Raw genomic sequence first — 24136 nt, forward strand, 5'->3', positions numbered from 1 at the left:
CTGTTTTAATAGCAACGCTTCAGAGTTGTTCTTTTAATTTGTACGCTGCATTTCCGAAAACAAGAGCCCAACGCGTTGTGTATGGACATACAGTGTGAGCAGTCAGATCGTGTCAGAGTGACGGTCCGTATAGTGTGAGAACATGAATCGTGAGCTGCGCACATTCAGACTCTGCAATTGAGTCGCAGTATACGATTGAAAACATTGCAGTGTCTGCCTGCTAGTAGCATCTTAGTACAAGACACAAAATAAATCCTCGAAGTTAGTGCAATAAGAGGAAATCCAGCTTTGTAGTACAGGCCCATAATGTATTGACTATACTCTCAGGATGGAATGGTCATTTCACCCAATATAACACAAAGTGTTTCTGAACAGGATTACAGGCTCCACCCTCATCACATGTGAGTTCAATAAAACTATAGGAAAAAAACTTTTTAAAACCATTTAAAATCTGTGTGAGGTTGAAGACGCAGATAAAGGTTTAATACAAAATCACAACAAAGTGAACAATGTTCACACTTTACATTTAATAACAGACACCATTAAACACTGTGTTAACTGTGTGTTGAGGATGTGCTTCCTTCAGTTCATCGTTCTCAGTGTTCAGAATCTGAAGCAGAGTCACTGGTGTAGTCCGCCACCAGAGAGGAGAGCCCTCCTCCACCTCTGTGCTCCTCCTTTCCTCTCATGTTCTCTGTGTGCATCAGTTCTTTGTTTTCCTCATGTGTGACTTTAACATCTCTGCCTGTTTCCACTCCTGCTTCACAGCGATTCAATGACACACCAGCAGACGTTTCCGCTGCTTCTGACGACTTCATCCCCTCGCATGTCTCCATGGGAACATGTGACTTCCTTTGGGTGATGGTGGCGCAGGTTTCAGCTTTGATTGTGCTGCGTTTTCGGATCAGAGGGCTGAGCTGAGAAGTGGAGGCTTTGGTCATTGCTGCCTGTTTGGCCTGCTGGCCCAACTTATGGAGCAGAGAGGCTGCAGCTCCAGCAGATGATGATGTATTGGACTTAAACCAGGACCGAGAAGAGATCTCTTTCCTCTTGCTGTGCTGCTTCTCATCATAGGCTGAAGAAAGATGAAAAGGAAACAATAAACAGGAATTTATTTAAAATAGCAGTCCACTGTTATCCAGGAAGTTTATTATTATTTGCGCCATATTATATAGGCATCTTAAAGATGTAAATCCCTGTTTTAAATAGAAATAAAATGAGTTAAAATTAACCAAAATTGTGGAAAAGGTGGTGAATTTTAAAAAACCACAGAAATTGTTTGAATATTGCAAATTAGAGTGGCCAAAAAACAAACAAAAAAGTGGTAAAATGGATTCAAAGTGTCAATATTGGCCTAAAAGTCGTAGAAATGGAGGAAGTGGGGATTGAGAAAATGTAACTTAAAAAGTAGGAACAATTACTTTAAACTGGCAAATGATGGGAATGACAAATCATGAATGTGGTTAAGTTGACAAAAATAAGCATGAAATATGGTGAAAAGAGGTTAAAAGGGACAATAATGGGTCAACATATGTGACATTAGGTGGGAAAAGTGGTGGAAAAGATTTATAAGTGCCAAAAATGTCTTGAAAGTGAAAAAAATGTGCAGAAAAGGTATTGAAATTTGATGGAGAAATGGGAGTCATGTAGCAAAAATGCATTAAAAGGTGCAAAAATATGGCAAGAAAAAGTGATGAAAATAAGTTAAAATATGGCAAGTTTGGTGTAGTCGCAGAAAAAGGTAAAAATAAGCAAAAATGGGTGCAAATTTTTCAAAAAATATTTTTTGATTCTTGAAGACATCTGGAGACCCCCTCCCAGTGTTTCACGACCCCAAATGAGGTCCTGACCCCAAGGTTGAGAACTACTGTTCTAGACAACATTGCAATTTAACATTGGCCTCATCCTCCTTCAATCATGTGGGAAAATTATCGGTGGCAAACACATAAGGTCTCCCAAATTCAGATTAAAACAAATACCCAAAGGAAAGTATACAAAACTCATTGAAAGACTTAATATGAGCAGTACCATTGTTAAACCCCCCCCCCCCCCAAAAAACATCATATTTACTGTTACTATACAGAAGTCCATCGTTTATCGTGGGGGTTACGTTCTAAAAATAACCCACAATAGGCAAAATCCGCGAAGTAGCCAGCTTTATTTTTTACAATTATTATACATATCTTAAGGCTGTAAAACCCCTCACCACACACTTTATACACTTTTCTCAGACAGGAATTAACATTTCTTTCTTGTTTAAACACTCTCAAAGTTCAAATCTTTGTAGATTTTAAAACATAAACCTGTTTTCAAACAAACAGCACTTCAGAGTCACACTGCTAGCGATCAGACATTAATGCCAAACGCATTCAGGGTCTTTGTTGACGATGACGTCAGGCCGTCAACACGAACACCGGTCTGTTCACCCATTCAACCATGGAGTAGAAGCTGTGTGTGACCACCTGGAGCTGTATGACACGGCCTTTATAACCAGGCGTAGGAAGGATTAGGTGTGGAGGAGAATCAGTGAGGAGGTGGTAGTAGCAGGTAAAAGTTATCTCTGTACCACTGAGCTAGGATAGCATTAACCGCTAATCACGCCGACTTTTTTCACTGGTGGTTTACGTTTATGGGAGGAGAAAAAGGAGAGCAGCTCCTCGCTTCAGCAGGCAGTGAAACACATCGAGTTGGATGTGTCGCTGGTGGGTGAACGCAGCATTAGCCAATCAGAATACAATACGCGTTTATACACTGTAAAAAAAAATGCAACAAAAAAAGAAATACACGAAACACAGAGGCCACGAAAGGTGAACTGTGATATAGCGAGGGACTATTGTAAACAGTATATCTGTTATAAATAATTTTGAATGAGTAATTTGTAGCATGTGTTATTTTTTTGTGTGACTGAAGTGAAAAAGTTCCTCTAGAGACGTTGTGTCTTACAGTCTGGGGCCTGGTAGGTGAGCAGAGCTGCCAGTTTCTTGTCCTCCTCCTTCTCTGGGAGCAGTGGGATGGAAAGGTTGGTTCTCATTCTTACTGCGTTGTCCTTCTCCTCCTTTTCAGCAATGGCCGTTTTTTCTGTCTGCAAAACAAATTGCAATAAATAAAAACAACACACAAGATTTATCAATCAGCCATAACATTATAGCCATCAGTCTAAATTAATGAATACTTTTATTCCCCAGTCAGTCACGGCCTGATGGAGCCAATAGGACCACATTATCTACAAAAAAGCAGTGACCCAATCCTGAAGACACCTAACCAAACTCATGTCCATAAAAGTTATGAACAGAATCGATGACAAAAGGGCAGCCCTGATGGAAAACTCACTGGAAATGAGTTCGACGACGGCCCGTATCAGAGGGTCTGATATACCCAGTGCTTAGTTTGTAAATTATTAGGACCCGGAACACAGGCCGTGTGTCGTTCCAGCAGTAAGAGAGAGACAAAAATGTCACAGAATAAAACGTTTTTTTTTTTTTAAAGTGCCAAACTGCTAAATAAATGTGCCAATAATATCAACAATCAACAAAAAAATTACCTAAATGTAAAATAAAATAAGCACAGACAATCGCCCGTTACAGAGCGCATCTGTCTCTCACTCTGAGTGACAGCGTCAAATCTACCATGTTTCAGCACCAAGACAGCGCAAAATCACTGCTAATTTAACCAATCTTGTCACAAAGGTCACTAAACTTTTAGAACACAAAAACTAAATGTTTACATAACTTTATACCTACAAGCCCATAACTCCAGTAATGAATCGGCAGCACAGCAGAAAATGAAATTACAACATGTGCTTACCTTTTCATTCTTTTAAAACAGTTAAAAAAAACTGCCATGAATCCCTTTGTATCCTCGCAACTTTTTTTTTTTTACATATTTCACAGCCAAGTTGCAGTTCATCTTGGCTTTAAAGTGAGCCTCCGTCTCCATGTCCATACCAGAACTTTCACCATCGTCTCCGTCTCTTCTATCTGTCCTCCTCATGTCAATTGGACAGTGTCCTGTTTGTTGTTAGCATCATCGCTACAGGTGCTGCTACTCACTACGCTAACTGCTGCTGTGCTGCTGCTCTTTTCCGCGATTTCCACGAAAACAATCTTGGACTTCTTTACCTTTACTTATTGGCTTACAAGAGCTCTTTAAATCCAACTGCCTTTTTTTAAGCCATTTTCTACCATCTTCCAAGCTGACACAGAGAAACAATTTTTTAAGCAAAATCACACTTTAGACGGAGCGTGGGCGTGAACTGACTTAGTTTTTACATTCAGTTTTGTGTGTACAATGACATTTCAAGTGATTTCAGCTTGATAAAAGACATAGTTGCCCAAATATAATACTTTTATTTAATCAAAACACCTCAAAGCAAAACAAGGTGCTGTATCAAATCAAATAAGTGCCTGTCAAAATCTGGGAGGTGCCGAATCTTGTTCTGGCAGGATCTGTCTCAAATTCAGCCCTGGATATACCCATACTCCCAGAGAACCCCCCTCAGGACACTGTTGAGTGCCTTCTCCAAGTCCACAAAGGACATGTGGACTGGTTGGGCAAACTCCCATGGACCCTCTAGGACCCGCTGACGGTGTAGAGCTAGTCCATAGTTCCACGATCAGGACAAAAACCACATTGCTCCTCCTGGACCCGAGGTTTGACTATCTAGTGGACCCTCCTCTTAAGTGTCGGACAATATTGGCCAAAAGCTAATGTCTACTCTTAAATATATGATACTTCCTGTTACTGTAAACCAGTTGTGCCCAACGCGTTGATTGCGATCTACCGGTCGATCGTGGAGGCATTTTGTGTTGATTGCGCTCGTCACATTTACCAGAAATGAAACCTAACAATTCAGCTTATGACCTCAATTTGAGGGGGCGTTCATTTACCACCTCTAATAATAAGTAGAAGAACAGGTACAGCAGCATCACATCTTTGTGTGTGGAAGCTATTATAGTTCTTCTAAAGAGCAAAGTGAGCTACAAATGCTGAAACGCGTGTGCTACTGACTGGCACCACCCTGTAATAAGCCATGTAGTCTGTCCCCATCATCGGCCTGTCAATTCCTCTCTTCATGCACAGAAGGCATTAGTGTGTTCTGATTCAGTGCAAAGACTTGATTCTTTAACCTGGGTCTTTGTGAAGTGAGCATCTGTGTTTGGTGCTTCTTTGGATTTGAACTTTGAAATGATCTGAGATAAACAAACTGCTGACCATCACTTTTTTACTGAGTTATGATTGTATTTACATTTTTAAAATATAATTTTAAATCTAACTCAGCTTTTAAGTGTTACTGCTTCAATATTATTATTGTATTTCAATATTATACAAATACTTAAAACATATTAATAATTGTAATAGCTTAAATAATCAAGTAAGATTATTTACAGTTATTACCCCCCACCACAGAAGATCGCCAAGAGCGGTCTGTGGTAGAAGTAGCTCGCGAGCTGAAAAGGGTTGGGCACCCCTGCTGTAAACAGACTATGAAGAACCTCTGGTGTGGTAGCGGAAGTAACAGTTAGCAAGCTGTTCTAAACAGTCACAGTTGGCCATAGAATATAAGTAAGCAAGGCTGTTGCCATAGTAACAGAATCACATGTAAAATTAAAAGTGCAAGCAGTGATAACGGGCCCTCGCACCTGTTGCACCTGTCGAGGCTCGATGTGACTCCTTCCTACCGGCCGTGTTCAAAGTCAAGCTCCATTCCGTACGGCATGAGGTCTTGTTGCGGAGCAGGGCATCTGTCTCCCATGAGCGTCTGTGTGGTGCCGGTGAAAATTATTATGTCTGATAAAATGTCCTTATGCGCACAACCCACTTTCAGTCCGTGCACAGTCTGCCCCACATACTGAGTCAGAGATAATAGACGGGATAAATCACTTGTAAAACAAGGAGAAACAAATCCAAGGTGGAAAGAACTATTAAGAAAAAAGTTGCTAAGAGCTCCACAGTTTTGCACATTCTTGAGGATACCGGTAAGGGACAATATGATTGGAAATTTGGAGATGTGGGTGGAGCATCTCATGATTCTACATACAGCAGCTTCAAGTCTGTGTGTAGCTCTGTGTGTGTAACCTGACACCCAGTACCAGGGTGAGGAGGAGTGAATGATCACTCACACCCACATTACCTGTGAAAAATATAGCATAAAAGCAAACTTTGCTACATTAGGGTCAAGTACCTCATTAACAACATTTTAAAACCTCATATCAATTGAACAAACCATTGAGTAGATTAAATGCTTTTTAGCTGCGCTTAAGAAGACAGGAAGTGATCACAGAGGACTTACTGTATGTTCAGTAAAATATTCATAGAAATTCAACCGTTAGTTCGATCTGTATCAAATGTTGTTGGTAAGCTACTAATCAGGGCCCTAAGCATTAGGGATGTAACGATTAATCGTAAGGCAGTTAAAAATCGATTCATAGGTATCACGGTTGATATCGATTTTTTGAAAATTGAATCGCAGTACTTTTTTTTAACCAGCAGAGGGCGCTATCCACAAGTGTAGGCGGCGGGCGGAGTCTGCTAATAGTTTCTTTCTGGCCGCCTTCTACTCTTAAATATGTTAATAAATGATTCATTACCCCTTAAGCACCGAAAGAATATCTGTAATATTACTTGAATATCTGTAAAAGTCATGTTTTTCTATTAGCTCTGTCTGCTAGCATAGCTTCTCTTCTTCACTGCAAGATATCTGCATGCCAACCGACCACTGTGTTACCAGCGCCCTCTGCTGGTCCAAACAATTATGACGTAAATCAGTGCAATCACGTTTTTTTTTTTTTTTTTTAAAGTCCAATTGTTAAGGCACAAAATACATTTTCAGTTGCACTTTTAAAAAGAAAAAGAACTATTATGCAGTTTTGCATTGTTTATTATAGAACCAGAATTTAAATTAATAGGCTTCATTTTCATTTGTATTATAACTTTATTTATTTCATTCAAGATTTATTTTTAGTTAAATTGCATTGTTTTGAATTGTTTATCAAGGAATTCTTTTGACAATGAAAAATAAAAGGAAAATAGTACCGTATTTGTCTACAGTCCCATTTTGTAAAATAAATCGTGAGAGAATCGTATCGTGAACCCAGTATCGTGAATCGAATCGTATCGGGAATTGAGTGAATCGTTACATCCCTACTAAGCATGTAAAATGGAGTGTGTTGTGGGGAGAGCTTATTTGACTGGTTTTAATATGTTGTGACCGCCAGGGGGCATTCTTTATTGAACATTTTTAAGGGTTGTCCTATTGTGTGTGGTTCTGTAACAGAAAAAAAAAAAAAAAAAAAAATATATATATATATATATATACATACATCGTAAATACTTTTGAGAAATACAAATGTGTTTATTATCACCAAACTAAGAGATAGAGCAGGAAACAACAAATAAGGACATCTTTTTCTCTGCTTCGTTAAAATCTCAGTAGAGGCTTCATTGGAACATTAGAGGATCCTGCTGTTTTGTAAATCTATCCCAAAACCCTCCAAATGTCCACACCAGCAGACCCATGTCATAAAAATATAAACACAAATATAGCAAACGAACAAGCGAGGATAGCTTAATCATGCGCTCATGGCTATAAGCGGGCCGCAAGGATGTTAGTACTTGCCCTAGCATAGTTACCAGATGGCTAAATTAGCCCATTATGTTGTCTGAACACCTTCAACAGCATGCACAGATTATACATATTATATCGAAGCAGTATAAAGCTAACTTGAGGTGGGTGTATTCTTCTTTTCTCACCAATACTTACGGTTTATCATTTACGCACACGTACACAACCACAAGGTCCGCTCCACACCCGATAACGAAAGAGAAACTAATGCTCTGCAGATGTAGCGAATACTACTGAACTTGCTACAGCCTAACTTGTAATTGACTACCTAAGAAACCAATGACGCGCTGCAGACGTAGAGCTTACTACCAAACTTGCTACTCTCTATCTTGTGATTGGCTACATAAGAACTGTCAATCAAACTATTAAAGACACACATACATTGAGTCCATCGTCACAGAGTGTTTCCTGCAAAAAGCAGTGAAATGAATTTTTGGCCAAGAACAAACGTGTAATATATCTGTAAAAAGTTAGAGTGATGGACTTATTTGTAGACCATAAGTTGCAGTGTATGAAATGTTGACCATAGAAAGCTAATTAAGTAGAGACAAGTTTGAGCCTCCTCGGACTTTGCCACGCCCACACTGTGTGAGATATGGAAATACTTTCAAGACCTATTGACTTCTCATCAGTCCTTTAGTAATGTGCACAAGTTAAGGCCTCCATGATGATTCCTCCTGGAGCTAGAAGCTAAAATGCGAGTCCCTTAAATCTAATTAAAAATAACGTTTAATTAAAAAAAAAAGACTTTCTGTGGGTTTTAGAATATGACTTCAAGAGACTTTTTTGTACGTCTTAATAGACTGATAAGTAGGGGTGAGTATTGGCAAAGATGTTGCAATACAATACGTATCACGATACTTGGTCACGATACGATATTATCGCGATATATCACAATATTGCGAAATTCTACCCAGTTAATATTAAAATTAAACATATAGATGAAAAATGAAGTTGCTGTATGTTCATCAGAACATATTGATCATTCAGAGGACAAATTGAGTCAAAACTATTTGCTCCAAAACATCCTATTTATTATTTATAATTAATGTTTTTGCACATTTTCACTGAAAAAAAAATGCAGTGTTACACACTGTCATCATAAAATAAAGTGCAACAAGTAACCATTGCAACATATTGAAAGCATTGTAATCACTGAAAGATTGCACAAATACACAACATTATTGATTACATATCAATTTATTTTATTGACGTTTTTTATTTTAAAAAAATATATTGATTTTGTAAATAAAAAATCGATTTACAATCGGTACCAAAAAATCGCGATATATCGTGAAATGGAATTTTTTTCAAACCCCTACTTATAAGTCAGTAAATTTTGGGATGTCTACTGCAAATGTGCGCTAGGGGCTGCTAATTTAACAATTTGAAGGGGGCGCTACAGAACCAATTTTGAAAAAGAAATTACAAAAATGTCATGAAATTTGAGGTTTTGGTACCCTTAACATACATGGCAAGTTTCGTCACTTTAAAAAATGTCTAACTACTCCAATTGAGCCATTTCATTTTTTAGTGAATGGCGCTCTGCCACAGGAAGTGCGTTCTGTAAAAACTCATCATCTTCCTGACAAATGGTCATCCACTTGTCCAGTAGGGATGGGCGATAATGACAAAAAAAAGTATCCCGATAATTTCTGTTATTTATCACAATAACAATAAAATCACGATAAATAAAAACTATAAATAAAAAAACTCACAACTTAGTGTAAACAGGTTCCTTACAAACACAAATAAATCTGAATACATCAACACTAGACATATTTAAAAAGGCTACAATAACTGCTGACTCAAACAGCTCATGAGCTGATATTTTATGGAATATATTTGTGCATGTGGATTACATTAGTGTTGTTGTATGTAATCCATTTATTTCTACACTTGAAATAAAATTATTTTAAAAAAATGAATAAAAAAAAGCACATTAAAAGCACAACTAACTTCAACAGTGTTTTTACTGCTGATGAAATGTAATGAAAAAATATTGCGTTTCACAAATTGGGATGAATGAATAGTGACATTAGTTATTATGTTAATATTTATTTCACAATGTGTGACATGTTTAGCTTTTATTCTTCCATACAAGTGTTAAATCTGACCATAAATAAATCAGTTGCTCTCTGTGGCTTTATGACAGTAAGACGTTTTCTTTTTACTTGGTCTATTGTTCCTTAAATGGAGTGGTTAGCGTTAGCTCCTAGCTCAGTCAGTGTATCGGTGGGTTAGCTTAGCATAGTTAGCTTTAGTTGAGTTTCCAGTTCATAATCGTTGCTACAGGTTCATCCCTGTCCCCGTGTTTGTGGAACTTTGGGTGGATCTGACGGAGGAACTTGAATCGGTTCACTTTGTTGGATGGTTGTCTGGTTTTAACCAAGTAGCGGTCCATGTTGTATCGCAGCATAGTAGCTTCTGGTAGCCATTACGAACACCTCACACACACACAAACATTCTTGGCGCATTCTTGGCTAAATTGAGGGACAAATGGTCCGTGGCCCTCGCTAATTTCAGACATGGGAATTTATCATTTATATTGAGGGATGACAAATTCTTACCGGTGAGAATATTTTTGACGATAAATCATAAACGATTACATTTCGCACATTCCCATTGTCCAGAGCATTTCTGAACACATTTGGGAGGTATGTGTTGAAAACTGTTGTCATGGCAAATTTTATATTCATCATCATATCCTCAAATGTATGTTCATGTGTACAATTTGTCATGTTTTAATACATGACGACTCCATTAATCTTTACACTTTTGAACAGCTGAATCATGATTAAACAGTACAGATCGTATTATTCTCAGTGCAGCACAGTCTCTGCTGACATGCAGATATACACTGACGCACACACTTATCAAGACAGATAAAGACTGGAGCCAAACCTTCTCATAACATCTTCATCATCCTCCAACATTGCCACTATGGGCATCTGACTCCCTCCCTTTTGTCTCTCACTGTTGGGACCTTTTCTTATCTGTATAAAAAGCTTAAGCTTTGAAACTGTTGGGGCGGGGCGCGGCACTTCCTTTGGACGTCCGCCTGGACGGACGCTAATTTTGTTTCACTTTGTTCCACTTTGTATTCTTTTATTTAGTTTAGAATAAAATCATTTTTTATTAAATCATCAATGCTTCTCCTGGATTCTATCATTCAACCAGAGCAATGAATCATGTCTCAAATGAGGTCAACCGTAAATTCTGCCGTAACAATTGGCGATCACGAACAGGACCATCTTCTGTCCACCCCTCGGACAGAGACTGGAGCACGAACCATCGGTTGAACCTCAAACACCAATTCGGACTAAGGTAAAGCTGCCTTTATAAATATATATATATATGTAAATTTTCATTTACATATATATATATTCGCTCTGTGTTGATTTTTTTTTGAACCAGTCAAGCATTGTATTGATTTTCAGCTTTGAGCTTTGATTTTGATCCTCAGCTGTTCTGTGTTTTGACGCAGTGAATAGCCATGAGAAAGGCTCAAATGGTTGAGGTTCTGTGCTTTTTAATGCTGTAGGTTCTCTCTGGTTTTCTTCGGGCTCGGATATTTTGTTTAGGTCATTATTTACTTTGGTTTTGTTCGGACTCCCACAGCCTGTGAGGTCCTGACCATAGATAGACGGGCAACCAAAGTTTCCAAAACATCCCAGCGGTGTCATGATCTGAGTTCACCTCTGTACCGAAAGCAAAATAGATTAAAACCCCGAATCTAACCTAATTTGTGTTTCTGTGAATCAAACAGATGAACAACCCAATAAACAAATAATATATGCATACGCATATACAATCTTGGTATGATGTGAACTCAGATCATGCTTTCAGGCGAGTTTTACTTTTTTTTTATCTTTGTTTTTATTTTGTTTAAACGTGGAATCAGATTTCTCCCTTTGGCTTGGCTTTAATGCTTTCATTTGACGAGTGTCAGCTTTTTAGAAAGGGAGAGAAATACAGAGAGCCAAACACACACACACGTCGCTGCTGTGTTTTTTTTTTTTTTTTTTTTTTTTTTTTGGACGTGTGAACACACACACACACACACACACACACACACACACACACACACACACACACACACACACACACACACACACACACACACACACACACACACACACACACACCCACACACCCACACACACACACACACCCACACACACGTACAGAGAGAGAAAGGGAGAGAGAGAGAGAGCACACACACAGGCACGCGCACGGGCGCACGCACACGCCACACCCATCCCAAGAGAGAGGTGGCGCCCCTCACTGGCCAGTTTAGTGCACTACACACTTGTGACACAACATTGTGATTTCTCACTTCTCCCCTGCCGATAGAATAGTGCCATTACACACAGACACTATTTTTATTTTTATTTTAAATTTTATTTTGATTTCATGTTTGATGGGCAACACACACTCAAACACACACTATGATGAATACAGTATTTCATTTTATTTTATTTTAATATTACTGTTACCATCATTATCATTTTTTATTATTTAAATTGTTAGTTTCTGTTGGCTTTGTGGTTGTCCCCTGAAAAAACGACATCTTCAATGAAAGAATGAAATCACCTTCAACTCTTACGCTAATGGAATGTCAACATCATTCAAAGGACCAAGCATCAGAAGGAAATGGACAATCAAAGGTGTGTGACCTTTCAGGACTCAAGGACTCAACTCCCATTCAGCAAAGCAATGCTGAAATAACTCGCTCAGTCCCAAGTCAACTCTTCATCGTCTATGAATGGGCCGCATGCCAATGCTGGATTAACACATCCTGCCCCATCATCAAAGACTGAGAACCTGTGGGCGTCGGAGTGGACACTCCCCCCACCAATGAGTTGCGAGTTAAACGCCACGACTACTGCCTGAATGATGGGCAGCAACTGCAGACTGGTCACACGTCTGCTGGAAATCTTCACCAAAAAGACACTGTTTCAAAAGCCACAAGGATACCAAGCCACAAGAAGTCCACCACAGCCTTTGGTGGTAGTGCGCACGCACACGCACAGGCACGCGCACGCACAGAGCTAAATCACTTTAGCCTTGAACTTTGGCATGGAGGGGGACAACTAGCAAATAGCCAACAAGCTTCTCCTTCGCACAATACTAACCCCTCTATCTTCTGACTGTGCACTAGATTATTTTGTTTTCATTTATTCTCTCACACGCAGACAGACCAGACATACAGTCACACACCCACATTCACAACTATGAGAAACACAGGACCACCAGAACTTCACACAGAACCCTTCTGTTTGCCACATGAGATCAAGTGTGCCCATCATTTATCTTTGCTTTTATTCATTATGTTGCTCATTTATTTACACTGCTTTGGCCTTTATGAGAAAACAACAAACAAAGGGGAAGAAAATAGTGTTACTGATAAGGCTTTTCTTTCATTTATTTTCTTGATTGAGGGGAGGGCCCCCACAATGCAAGATATGGTTACATCCGCTGAAGACAGAGCCCTCTGTTGCCTCAGCTTTTGGAGCTGAAGTTTTAATTTTTATTGGCCATGATTTTTTTTGAGCTCACACGTTTTTCTCCTTTGTTATTTCTGAACGATCCTTCTTTTTCTCTTTTGTTTTTACTCAATTTCAGGAAAATTGAGACAGAGATTGAGGACTGCAGCCTCAACAAGTTTAAATTTTGACATTTTTTTGACCGATACCCTCGTAAACAATCTGTACCTTACCCTTTTTGAAGCTGCTTGCGACAGACAGCCTAGTTCAACATTCATTGTTTTCATTTTGCGCGCTCCCCCCTTACCGCGTCGGACTGTCTGGCCGGCCCAAAGCCACTCGACAGCAGGGGGGGGGTACCAAATTTTTCCTGAGAAAAAATGTCCCATTAGTTGCTATGAGTACATAGGCAATTACTTTTCAAACAAGAAGTCCTGGTTTAATGTGCAGAAAAAGGATAAACCTTGCTAGGGAAAGCACTCTTCGGGGGATAGCGGTCCACCTGATTTGATACATGCTTGGTAACCGAATACCGTTCTGAACAAATTTCTACGTTCCCTTAGAGTGAGGGTTATTAGAGGTTGCGTGCTCCGTTCAATGTTGAGTGATCTTAGAAGTGCCCAATAAAAGTCCTGACAGTTGTGCGAAATCTTCCCTCGGTTTGGTACCGAGGTTGAGTTTATGTGTTTTCCTTCAGTTTGGTACTGTTGTGAATTATTCTCCAAAACTCTTATTTTCAAGAGCGGTGGTTGAGCCCTGCTGATTCAGAGATCCTTTTTTCTTTGGAGACGGACGGCGGGTGAGTTTCCTTCAGGTTTGGTACCGGAGGTTGTGTTTTCCTTCAGTTTGGTACTGTTGTGAATTATTCTCCCAAACTCTTATTTTCGAGAGCGGTGGTTGAGCCTCGCTGATTCAGAGATTCTTTTTTACATTTCTGGAGACGGACGGCGGGTGAATTTCCCGCGGTTTGGTACCGCGGTTGAGTTTGTTGAGTTAGACACGGCTGTGCTATTCCTGCCTGATCAGCAGATGAGCAGACTGTCAGTACCACGGGCGATAATCTAAGACTCCGCAAAGGCGGAAGTAAAAAGGAGCGTACCTCTTAGTAATCAGACGATACCAGTAAAAAGCAATTAATTAACACTAAAAGGTTGCCAAGCATGAGGGGGCAATAAGAGCTCATTGACCCCGAGAGACGAGGTGGACTGGCTATCGCCATTGGTGGGTTAGATGAGACCTATATTCCACTTAGACACTATGCAGCAAAACCTTGTGAATGCATGGACGTGAAAATTGAGGCATGAACGTGTGCGGTGCATGAGTGACTGAATGATGACACGTTACGTATGCCTGAGAACCGTGTTGTGAGTGCGAATGTGCCGTGGACGTGTCATTGAGTGATTGACCGATGAATGGCTGTTTGACCACACATGTTCCTCTGTTTCACCTTCTTTTCCTCCTGGGTTTTGATGCACTTGATCTTCTCCCTGTTTTTGCCAATTATGTAGTGGGGTGTTCAGAAAACACTGCTGCTTGTTAAAAGAACTATGGTTTTAGGCCTTGGGCCTTCTAAAAAGTTTACCAGGTTTTAAAGGGTTTTTTCTGGGTGTTTAAAAACACCAAACGACATTTTTTATATATGATACCACTTTCAGTGGAATGACTGGCTTTGACCTTGACTGACCTTACATGTTCAGTGTCCATGTTTTTTTGTTGTTATATGTGTATACTCGTTGTGGTGTGCACTTGTCTATGTCTTCGTCTTAGTTGTTGTTATTATGTAGCTTTTTCCAAAATACAGGTCGCTGTAAGGAGACGAATCAGATCCAACTAAAGAAAAGAGATATTTTAAATTATCCAGTTAAGTCTTAATGGTTTCCTCTCTTTCTGTTTCTGAGTGTTTCCTAACAGAATGCCACCGCCTTCTCGACTCCGATCCTTCCTCCAGCCGCCATGCCTGGTCACTGCTTGTTATGATGAAGGATGAGAATTAAAGGGAAGTATTGTCCATAACTGTAACTGGGAAACAAAGGGGAAATAGATTGAAATAGACACGTGACAATATGACATATTGTGGATGTTCTAACATAATATCTATTCCAGAGACTACAGAGACTTCCAATCCAACTGCGAAAGTGGGGACAGATCTTCAAATTTCCAAAAGGAGCGTACAGTTGACCCTGGCTTTGACCTTTATGGCTGAGGAGAAGGAGGTCGAGGAGGTTGGAGGGCACAAAGGCAGGCGGACACAAGAGAGAGGAAAACGGAGACACATCCAAAATGATCAGATAAGTGATTTTCCAATGATATTTATCATATGGTTTTAAGAATCCAAATGTATTCTTATGTAAAAAAAGGGAAGGGAGGGGCCAACGTCCCTCTGATTTTTTATTTATATTTTATCATAGGAAAATATACACCAAACCCTCCAACTATTTTCTTCTTGTTCCACCAGCACTTAGCGTGCAAGACCATAAAACACCTTCACTGGGTTTAGACACTTTTAAGGGAAAAATTAAGTGTTCTCAACATTGGGTTGGTGGCCCAATCTGGGTCGCCTGAGATTTAAAAAAGGGTCCTCCTGAAATTCTTGATAATTGATTGAAATAAGTTTAAAGTTGAGTAACTTCCAAGCATTTAAGGAAGCTCTCCAAACCGTGCTGGGGCTCGTCACCCCTACGAATGGGATAAATACAGAGAGCAAAAGACAATTTGATTGTTCGACTCAACTTAACTTTAATTCTGTCTAACCTTAAAGGGCCAATAATCTCGCTAAACTCTGGTTCAGACACAGAATAGGAGACACTTTTGCCACCAATTGACCTTCAAAATTAAGTAAATTACATCTCAAATAATAATTATGAGGGAAAATAATGAAATAAATGAACTGACAAATTCAGCTCTATAAAAGAATTGCTATGTAATTAGGTGTGGAGTGTTAACATTATTCAGAATAAATAAAGGATAGAATAAGATTTCTCCTTCACAAATAAGAGATAGCAAAGAAAATGAAACAAACAATTTAAATAAATAAATAACATTATTTATTTATTTGGTTAAACTCATTTAGCTTTCTCACATCTCCATGTCTCCCAATTGTATGTATTCATCTTGAGAAGACATGTAATCACACTCCACACTTCTCCGTCTGACTTGCATGTCCTTCTCCGTCCGACTTGCATGTCCTTGTAAACAGTGGTTCTCAAATTGTTGCTTCTCACCAGGTAAGTAGATGTACCACAGATAATCACTGCAACTCCAGCTATGCTTCTTCTTACTCCAGGAAAAGAAAATCGAATTAATACTTCCTGCTTTTCTTTCAGCCTCATATTTTCCCACTCGCGTGCGAATGGGCTACAGAGCTAGCATGGCTAAAAGCTCACTAACCCACACCTAACCATTGTGTGATTGTGCAGCAGCACCTTTTAGGATCTGAAAAGCTCTCAGATCCTGACCTCTGACCTGTCTCTGCCTTCCTGGCCATACTAACTATTCATTTAGTTAGTTAACTAAACCTAACACCCCTAAACTTTTATTCTATTCTATTCTATTCTATTCTATTCTATTCTATTCTATTTTATTTTTTATTTATTTTATTTTTTTTTATTTTATTTTATTTTATTTTATTTTATTTTATTTTATTTTTTATTTTATTTTATTTTATTTTATTTTATTTTATTTTGGGTGAGTGTTTTTCCCCCCCACCCCCTTTTTTTTCTGTCCAGGTACCAGCTAAAGCCTACCAGGTACCAGGTACCAGGTACCAGCTAAAGCCTCAGTAGTGGGATCGCGCATGTGTTCAGGTACCAGCCAATCCCAAGAGTTTTGTTTTGGTGTTTTTCCCCCTCTTCTGTTCAGGTACCTTCCGATCCCAAGAGAGGTTGCCAGGTGTGTGGAGACTACCCTTCCTCAGACAACAACCAATCATCTACAACGCCGACCGGAACGACCCACACGGCAGGCAACATGGATCCAAGATGATTGCCGACACCAGCTGATGCTGAGACGGAGGCTGACCGAACAATGAAGGGGGAACCGACAAGGCCAATGAGACACACACACAAGAAAACTCTCTAGAACAAGGGCCTAGCTTTGTTTATAAGCCACACCAAATGCTCATAGCTAGGTTGAGGGAGGACAAGCTCACACCTAGCTGCAGGAATACAGTCATAAACCCTTCTGCTACGATTGAGGAAAATACTCAAGGTTCTTCACTCATGATGCTATTGGTTACCCCAGTTACCACTGAACTCAGCCGATGAAGACGAGTGATGTCCTTGATGCAAATGATGATTTTTGCTTATCTAGATGTAATAAAGGATGATTTTTGATGATTCATGCCATTGATAATAATGATGAAGTTTTTTTTAAGGTTTATTTCCACATTTTTCTTGATATGTCTATATCCGTGCCTCACAAAAGAAGAATATATCCAATGTATGACAATAACGATGCTAATGGTTAACCCTGACAGACAGCAAAGGTGGAATATAATAATTTTGTTTCTTGATTTGGTCGTTGAGGCGACCAAAAGTGGGGAATGTCATGGCAAATTTTATATTCATCATCATATCCTCAAATGTATGTTCATGTGTACAATTTGTCATGTTTTAATACATGACGACTCCATTAATCTTTACACTTTTGAACAGCTGAATCATGATTAAACAGTACAGATCGTATTATTCTCAGTGCAGCACAGTCTCTGCTGACATGCAGATATACACTGACGCACACACTTATCAAGACAGATAAAGACTGGAGCCAAACCTTCTCATAACATCTTCATCATCCTCCAACATTGCCACTATGGGCATCTGACTCCCTCCCTTTTGTCTCTCACTGTTGGGACCTTTTCTTATCTGTATAAAAAGCTTAAGCTTTGAAACTGTTGGGGCGGGGCGCGGCACTTCCTTTGGACGTCCGCCTGGACGGACGCTAATTTTGTTTCACTTTGTTCCACTTTGTATTCTTTTATTTAGTTTAGAATAAAATCATTTTTTATTAAATCATCAATGCTTCTCCTGGATTCTATCATTCAACCAGAGCAATGAATCATGTCTCAAATGAGGTCAACCGTAAATTCTGCCGTAACACTGTCAACACAAAGAATAGTGCTTCTCTATCACCACCAGGCGGCAGTAAGACTTGTTGCGTGAATTGTCATGTCAATGCGTGTGGAACGCGTTTTCCGTTCCGCACGACTTTGGGTTTGATTAAATGAATTTCGGCAGAGTTATTAAAAGAATTCCAGTTTTAAAATTGCTGAAAATTTAGCACCTCCTGTAGGCGTGGTAATGTAATTATTAACACTCTAGGAGGAGTTCGCTTTTAAAAATGATGTGGTTTGGCCAAAAATGTGGAAAAAGTGCTATATTTGGCCCGGTAAATTCAAAATAGCAGACTTCCTGTTGAAATTAGGTCATAGGTCCAAAATATGTTTTTGTTAGGCACGGTTCCATGCATATACCTACCGAATGCCCTTTAGCTAGTTTAAACCACTCAAAAGTTAAAACTCTAGGTGGCACTAACGAGTCCCAAAATGGCTTCAACAAATTGCAACTTAAATTTTTCATCAAACTATACCGTCAAGCCAAATTTCACAAAATTGCACCCCCAGGAAGAGCCTTACAAATCCAAGTAAAGTGATGGTAACCGGAATAATAAAAATTATAATAATGACAATAAGAAGAAAAATCTGTACAGAAACAATAGTGCCCTTGCACCACTTTGGTGCTCGGGCCCGAAATATGAGTTAATAAACAACAGAAATGAGCTCCCCTTCAGGCTCAATGGTTTTTACGACTTACCCTAAACTTTCTACGGAGGGCGCTGTTGAGCTGGAAGTCGTCTATCCAGCGGCTCTGCATGTCCTGGATCTCTGACAGCGAGGGTAGAGCCTTATTCAGCTTCTGCTTATCTTTGCCGCCGTGGTCCAGTTTGTACATGGCGTCCGTCTCCAGCTTCTCCTTCTCCGCTCGCTCTGTAAGAAGAGATGGAAGCTCAGCAACAAACTGAAACCAAACAAGCGTCACCATGACTTCTGAAAACCTGGGATACTTCAGAACTACAGCATGGTGAGAGTCTTCTACCTGTGGTGAGGATCTGTTCGTTTTCTGCCATGTCCCAGCGCTCCTCCTTCCTGCTTGCTCCGCTCACTATCACATAGTCACAAGTGGCTGGGTCCGTCTGCATCTCAATGTAGTTCACACACAGGTGACACTTCATCCTGAACCTGGCACAGAGAAGCAGGGTTGGGGTAAATTACATTTTCCAATTATAATTCCAATTACAGTTAAAATTCCAATTATTGTTTTTCCCATGAAAGTCAATTACAATTACGTTCTCAATTACTAAATTTCAACTTCAATTAATCACAATTACTGAACCTGAAATAAATAACCCAATAAAACTTGTGTTAGCTTTCTGATAGCATCTCTTATTATAACAGGTTAGTTTTAACCTGTCTTAAAACAGCTGTAAAATACATAATTTAGTTTTCATCACTTGGTTACCTTGTTAGGATTCCAAATCAATTAATTAATCAATTAAATTGTAACTGACAGTTTTTATATAATGCCAATTACAATTACAAAGTCAATTATCTGAACCCAATTGCAATTGAATTATGATTAAAACAGCAACAGGTTTTTTCAATTATGATATAATTACCTCATGATTTTAATTAATTATCAATTACGCAATTCCAGTTATAATTGACTACAACACTGCGGAGAAGCAACTGTGTTACCACTTTGGGGTTTGGGACTGAAGGAGAAGCCGTCACATGACGTACCTGTAGATTGGCGTGGTGTAGTAGTTCCCCACTTTCTTTTTCTCAGCGTTGTAACGAACCCCTGCACAGAGACATGACAGAGTCAAGGCGATGTAAATGAACAGTGTGTGAGCTTTAGATTGTGATTTTCTTCAGTCTTACCCATGCCAATGTGGTTTTTGCAGCCATCACACCAGATGTTATAGGGCATTTCAAACCTTGATGGATAAAAACACAGTTTGGGTGATTATAGACATCATAAACACATATGATGCATTCAACCATGTAACTACTACTGCTACTACCGTCACTGTAAAATATTCTTTAAGCTGTGGTATGGTATGTCTATATGCATGACTAGATGTGATCTGTAATAAATACACGTGAACAATAAACTATTAGAAGTAGGCTTGGATCACTATGTTAAGGTTTCATTTATTAAGACAAACTTTTTCAGAAAATTTACTTTGAAATTTACTTAGATCTCCCAACATATTTTGACTGCCAACTGTCAGTCTTCCTCAGAGGCATCTACTGGGAGTTGGCAGTCGAAACATGTCAGGAGAATTTCCTGAAAAAAGTTTGCCTTCTTTTCTCACATTTTCTTTAATTTAAAAAAAATAATTGTAAGGAATACAAAAAAATACAATTTGCATTATTTTACAAATGTTTAGTTGGATTATTTCAGCATTGGCAATGGTTTTCCACTCAAAGCTGTTTTCTAACAATAAACACCACAAGCGTGATTTCAGTACATTAAGAATATTGTCCAATAAAAATTGACAATGCTTTAAAGAAACTACATTTTTACAATCTCTGATGAATTAAAAGGAGGATTTCTTTTCAATAATTTTAGTTCTTTCAGGTCATAATCTCAACCTTTATCAGCTCAGTTATCTGCTTTTGGTGAGACGTCATGTGTCGACCCATTAGTGATGAAAACAAACCAAAATGCTAGCATCTTTAGCGCTCCACTCAAACATCTGTGACCAATGACTGATGCGTGTGTCAAACAAACAAACCTGATGATGAGGATGCCCTGGGACAGTTTCCTGGCTCGCTCCCGTAGAGCGTGAGTTTTGTGGTAACCATTAAGTGATCCATGCTGAAAAAAGAAAACAAATGTCCAAAATAGTAAGTTATTGTTATTGATTTTTTTTTTTGTAAATCATCAAAAACAATCTCAACAAACACTTTTGACACTTATGAAGAATGTTTATGCAAAAAATGTGTTTTATTTTAATATGTGTGTGTAAATGTGTATAATTTTCTCTGCAGCAATATAAGGAAATGGATCAACGATCAACTGTAAAATAAATTAAATATCAGCACAAAAGGTTGTTTTTCATGACCATTTTTAACCAATGTCAAATCAAATAACTGAACACTTTAAACCTGTTAATAAATAGAGATTGTAATGTATTTTTTAAAAGCAAAGCTTACACAACAGACAAAAAGGACTGTGGGTTTTCACACACCTTGGCTGGATCAAAATCTGGAGGATAGTATTTATTTGTTCCTTTTCTTTCACCCTGTCAGTGCAAACACAAAAATGAAACATCATTCACAAAAACAAACAAACAAACAAATAGATCCATTTGAATACATTTAAAAAAAAAAAAAGTTTAACAAAAATGACTAACTCTTATTTTAAGTAAAGATTCATCAGAAAGTTGCTAAAATTCAGATTTATACACCAAAATAAAATGACATAAAAACATGTCAGGCAATAGAATGTAGGAGTAAATACAGAAATGAACTCAGAAAAACAAACTAACCAAACCAAAAACACATTCAGTGATAGTTCTTTCCCATATGATTTCATTTATCTACTTGCACTGAAAAATATGTGATTGAAATTCAATAAAATTCATCACAGATTGTATTCTCGTGATGTTTAAAAACAAAAGTCATAAGGAAAATTCATTATTACTTACCATGGTGTCGACTGCAAATCACCAACTACTGATGTAATGATGAACTGTAAAGATAACCTAAACAAACAAACAAACATAAATCCTCAGTTAGGAACAGGTTGATATGAAGTGCTGCTTAGGTGTGGAGACAAAGAACCTGCAATTACTGCCACAATATGATTAATTAATGCTAATTATTTTACAGATTCCACATTAGGTCATAAATACAATATCATATTGTTTATTAATTGCAATAACGCATTTGTTGTGTACACACTTGGCTGCTTTAACAAAGGCAGAACAAGACTTGCAGAACATAAATTGGTAACTTTAACTTTGAATTCATATTTATTTTCTTTCATGCTCTCTTTGTACACTTTGTGTTTAAATTCAACTTTATATATTGGTAATTGCTTCTCATATTTTATTTTATTTAAGTGCCTTATTTTTTTCTTTACACCAAGACAAACTCCTCGTATGTACTTGGTATTTTCTGGTAATAATTAAAAGCCAATGGCTCAACATTATACAGATGTTATTCATGGCAGCTGTTACACCTTAAATATCTCAGGTATTGTACAGACAGACTAAAAAAATCCTACAAAGAGAGTCATTTTGGATTTATACTTAAAATGTATTTAATACTACAGTTTAATAGCAAACTTGATTTATCTCCTTTCCTCTAAATGTGTGTGCGTGTGCACTTGATATTGAGAATAATTACTTCAACATTATTTTAACATTTTTCTTATTGTGACATTACTTTCAAATTTAATGTATAGCTGTGTAAGGGAAAAACGTGGCTAATAAAGTAAAATAAGCAGTAATTATTTTAACTATGTCCTATTATAATATCTATATGAATGTTACTTATGTTGGACATAACACACTACCAAGAGATACAAATACAACGCATCAGTCCATCATTAACCACGCCTGGAAACTCTGAGAAGACCAGAAGTAAAAACAATAAATAAATATGTCTTTAAATTAGTAGATATGAACATAATGAATGAATTTGCACGTGTAGTTCCACTTTACTCTACACGTATATTGATCAGGGGTGTAGCTAACGGCTAAAGGCTAACTAAACTTTTGTTTTTGTAGCTTTTAAGTAAATATTCAGTGCAGTCAACTCAAAGACCAGTACTGTAGTATACATCAGACACCATATATACATTTAGTCCGAAGTACAATATTTGTTTCTAATGTTAGATGAAAAACTCCAATCCAGGATAGCTAAAAACAAGCTAACAGCTACAGCAGCTAGCTTGTGCAGTTTCGTTTGTGTGTTTAAGGATACAATGTGTGACATAAACTAAATACAGATCAACATATTCATCTTAGTATGAGCTGTCATGTTTTATTACATTTAAAGTTGGCTACTTACAAATCTTGCTGCAACTGCAACAACAAACAAGAAAAACTTACCGAAGGGGTCGATGGGTAATGTAGTCAGAAGCGGCTTCCTATTCTTCTTCGTTGAGTTCACAGCCGTATGGCAGTTTGTACTCAACCATCCGGGTATTACCGCCATCCACTGGATACAAAACTGACCGGGAGTCTGATCGTACCTTCAACATCATTTTTTTATCCTCTGACTGAAACTGGCCACTCACAAATCCCTGATGTCAGTCAGAAGTTTACCAAGTGGGTTGCCATATCGCGAGTTTTTCCCGCTCATTTAGACGTTTTGAAACAATCACCACCTTTTGGGTTTATAAAACCATATATATGGAACCATCAAAGGATATACAAGGCAGTTCCTGTGTGACACTGGCGTATATAAAAAGATATAGTTGTGACATTTTTGGTGTTTTTATTTGTTTGTCTCTCAGTATTCAGGTCATTTTAAAAGCTAGCTGTATTATATTTTTCCACTATAGTTTTATTTTTATTTCCTTAATTCCCAAATCCCGTGTATTGGAAGTGTATGATATATGCATCATAATGACACTTAGTAACCTCGTGACCTAATTTGCCCCATTGAATCTCATTGTAACCACATATTTTCCATACACTGTAACCATGGCATATTATAATGCTTTTTCAATGAATTCCAAATAGATTTAAGCCCAGGCCTTCAAAATAAAGGGAAAATATGTTTCAAGTGTAATGACCCCATTACACTTGACACCAATGACACCAATCAAAGACCATCACATAAAGTTTTAGGTTAATATCAGTGAAGGCCTGGGTCTCTTATCTTGCAAAATACACAGCAATAACAAAGCAGAACACCATGAAATGGTTTTGGTAAACTAGTACTGATACAAAATAGTGATGTGACAATGGTTGAGGGGGAAAAATGGATGACTGGAGAGCTCTAAGTGAA

General features: G+C 38.3%; 1 protein-coding gene across 2 annotated transcripts; it reads right to left on the minus strand.

Moving 5' to 3' along the window:
- Nucleotides 1-456: 456 nt before the first annotated feature.
- Nucleotides 457-23325, minus strand: LOC114470960 (coiled-coil domain-containing protein 130 homolog). Of its 2 annotated transcripts, none has more exons than XM_028459412.1 (10): nt 23233-23325; nt 21823-21879; nt 21364-21417; nt 20908-20990; nt 20048-20103; nt 19907-19967; nt 19203-19345; nt 18921-19093; nt 2944-3082; nt 457-1075 (listed from the first exon to the last, which is right to left on the minus strand). In XM_028459412.1, the coding sequence occupies exons 2-10, from the start codon at nt 21823-21825 to the stop codon at nt 597-599; spliced, it is 1191 nt and encodes a 396-aa protein (XP_028315213.1). In that variant the 5' UTR covers nt 21826-21879; nt 23233-23325; the 3' UTR covers nt 457-596. The 2 variants fall into 2 exon arrangements, with proteins under 2 accessions (XP_028315213.1, XP_028315220.1); XM_028459419.1 differs by lacking the exon at nt 23233-23325 and adding an exon at nt 23192-23222.
- Between the last annotated feature and the right edge of the window lie 811 nt (nt 23326-24136).

The sequence above is a fragment of the Gouania willdenowi genome, chromosome 1 (assembly GCF_900634775.1).
Source record: "Gouania willdenowi chromosome 1, fGouWil2.1, whole genome shotgun sequence".
Taxonomy (NCBI): Eukaryota; Metazoa; Chordata; class Actinopteri; order Blenniiformes; family Gobiesocidae; genus Gouania; species Gouania willdenowi.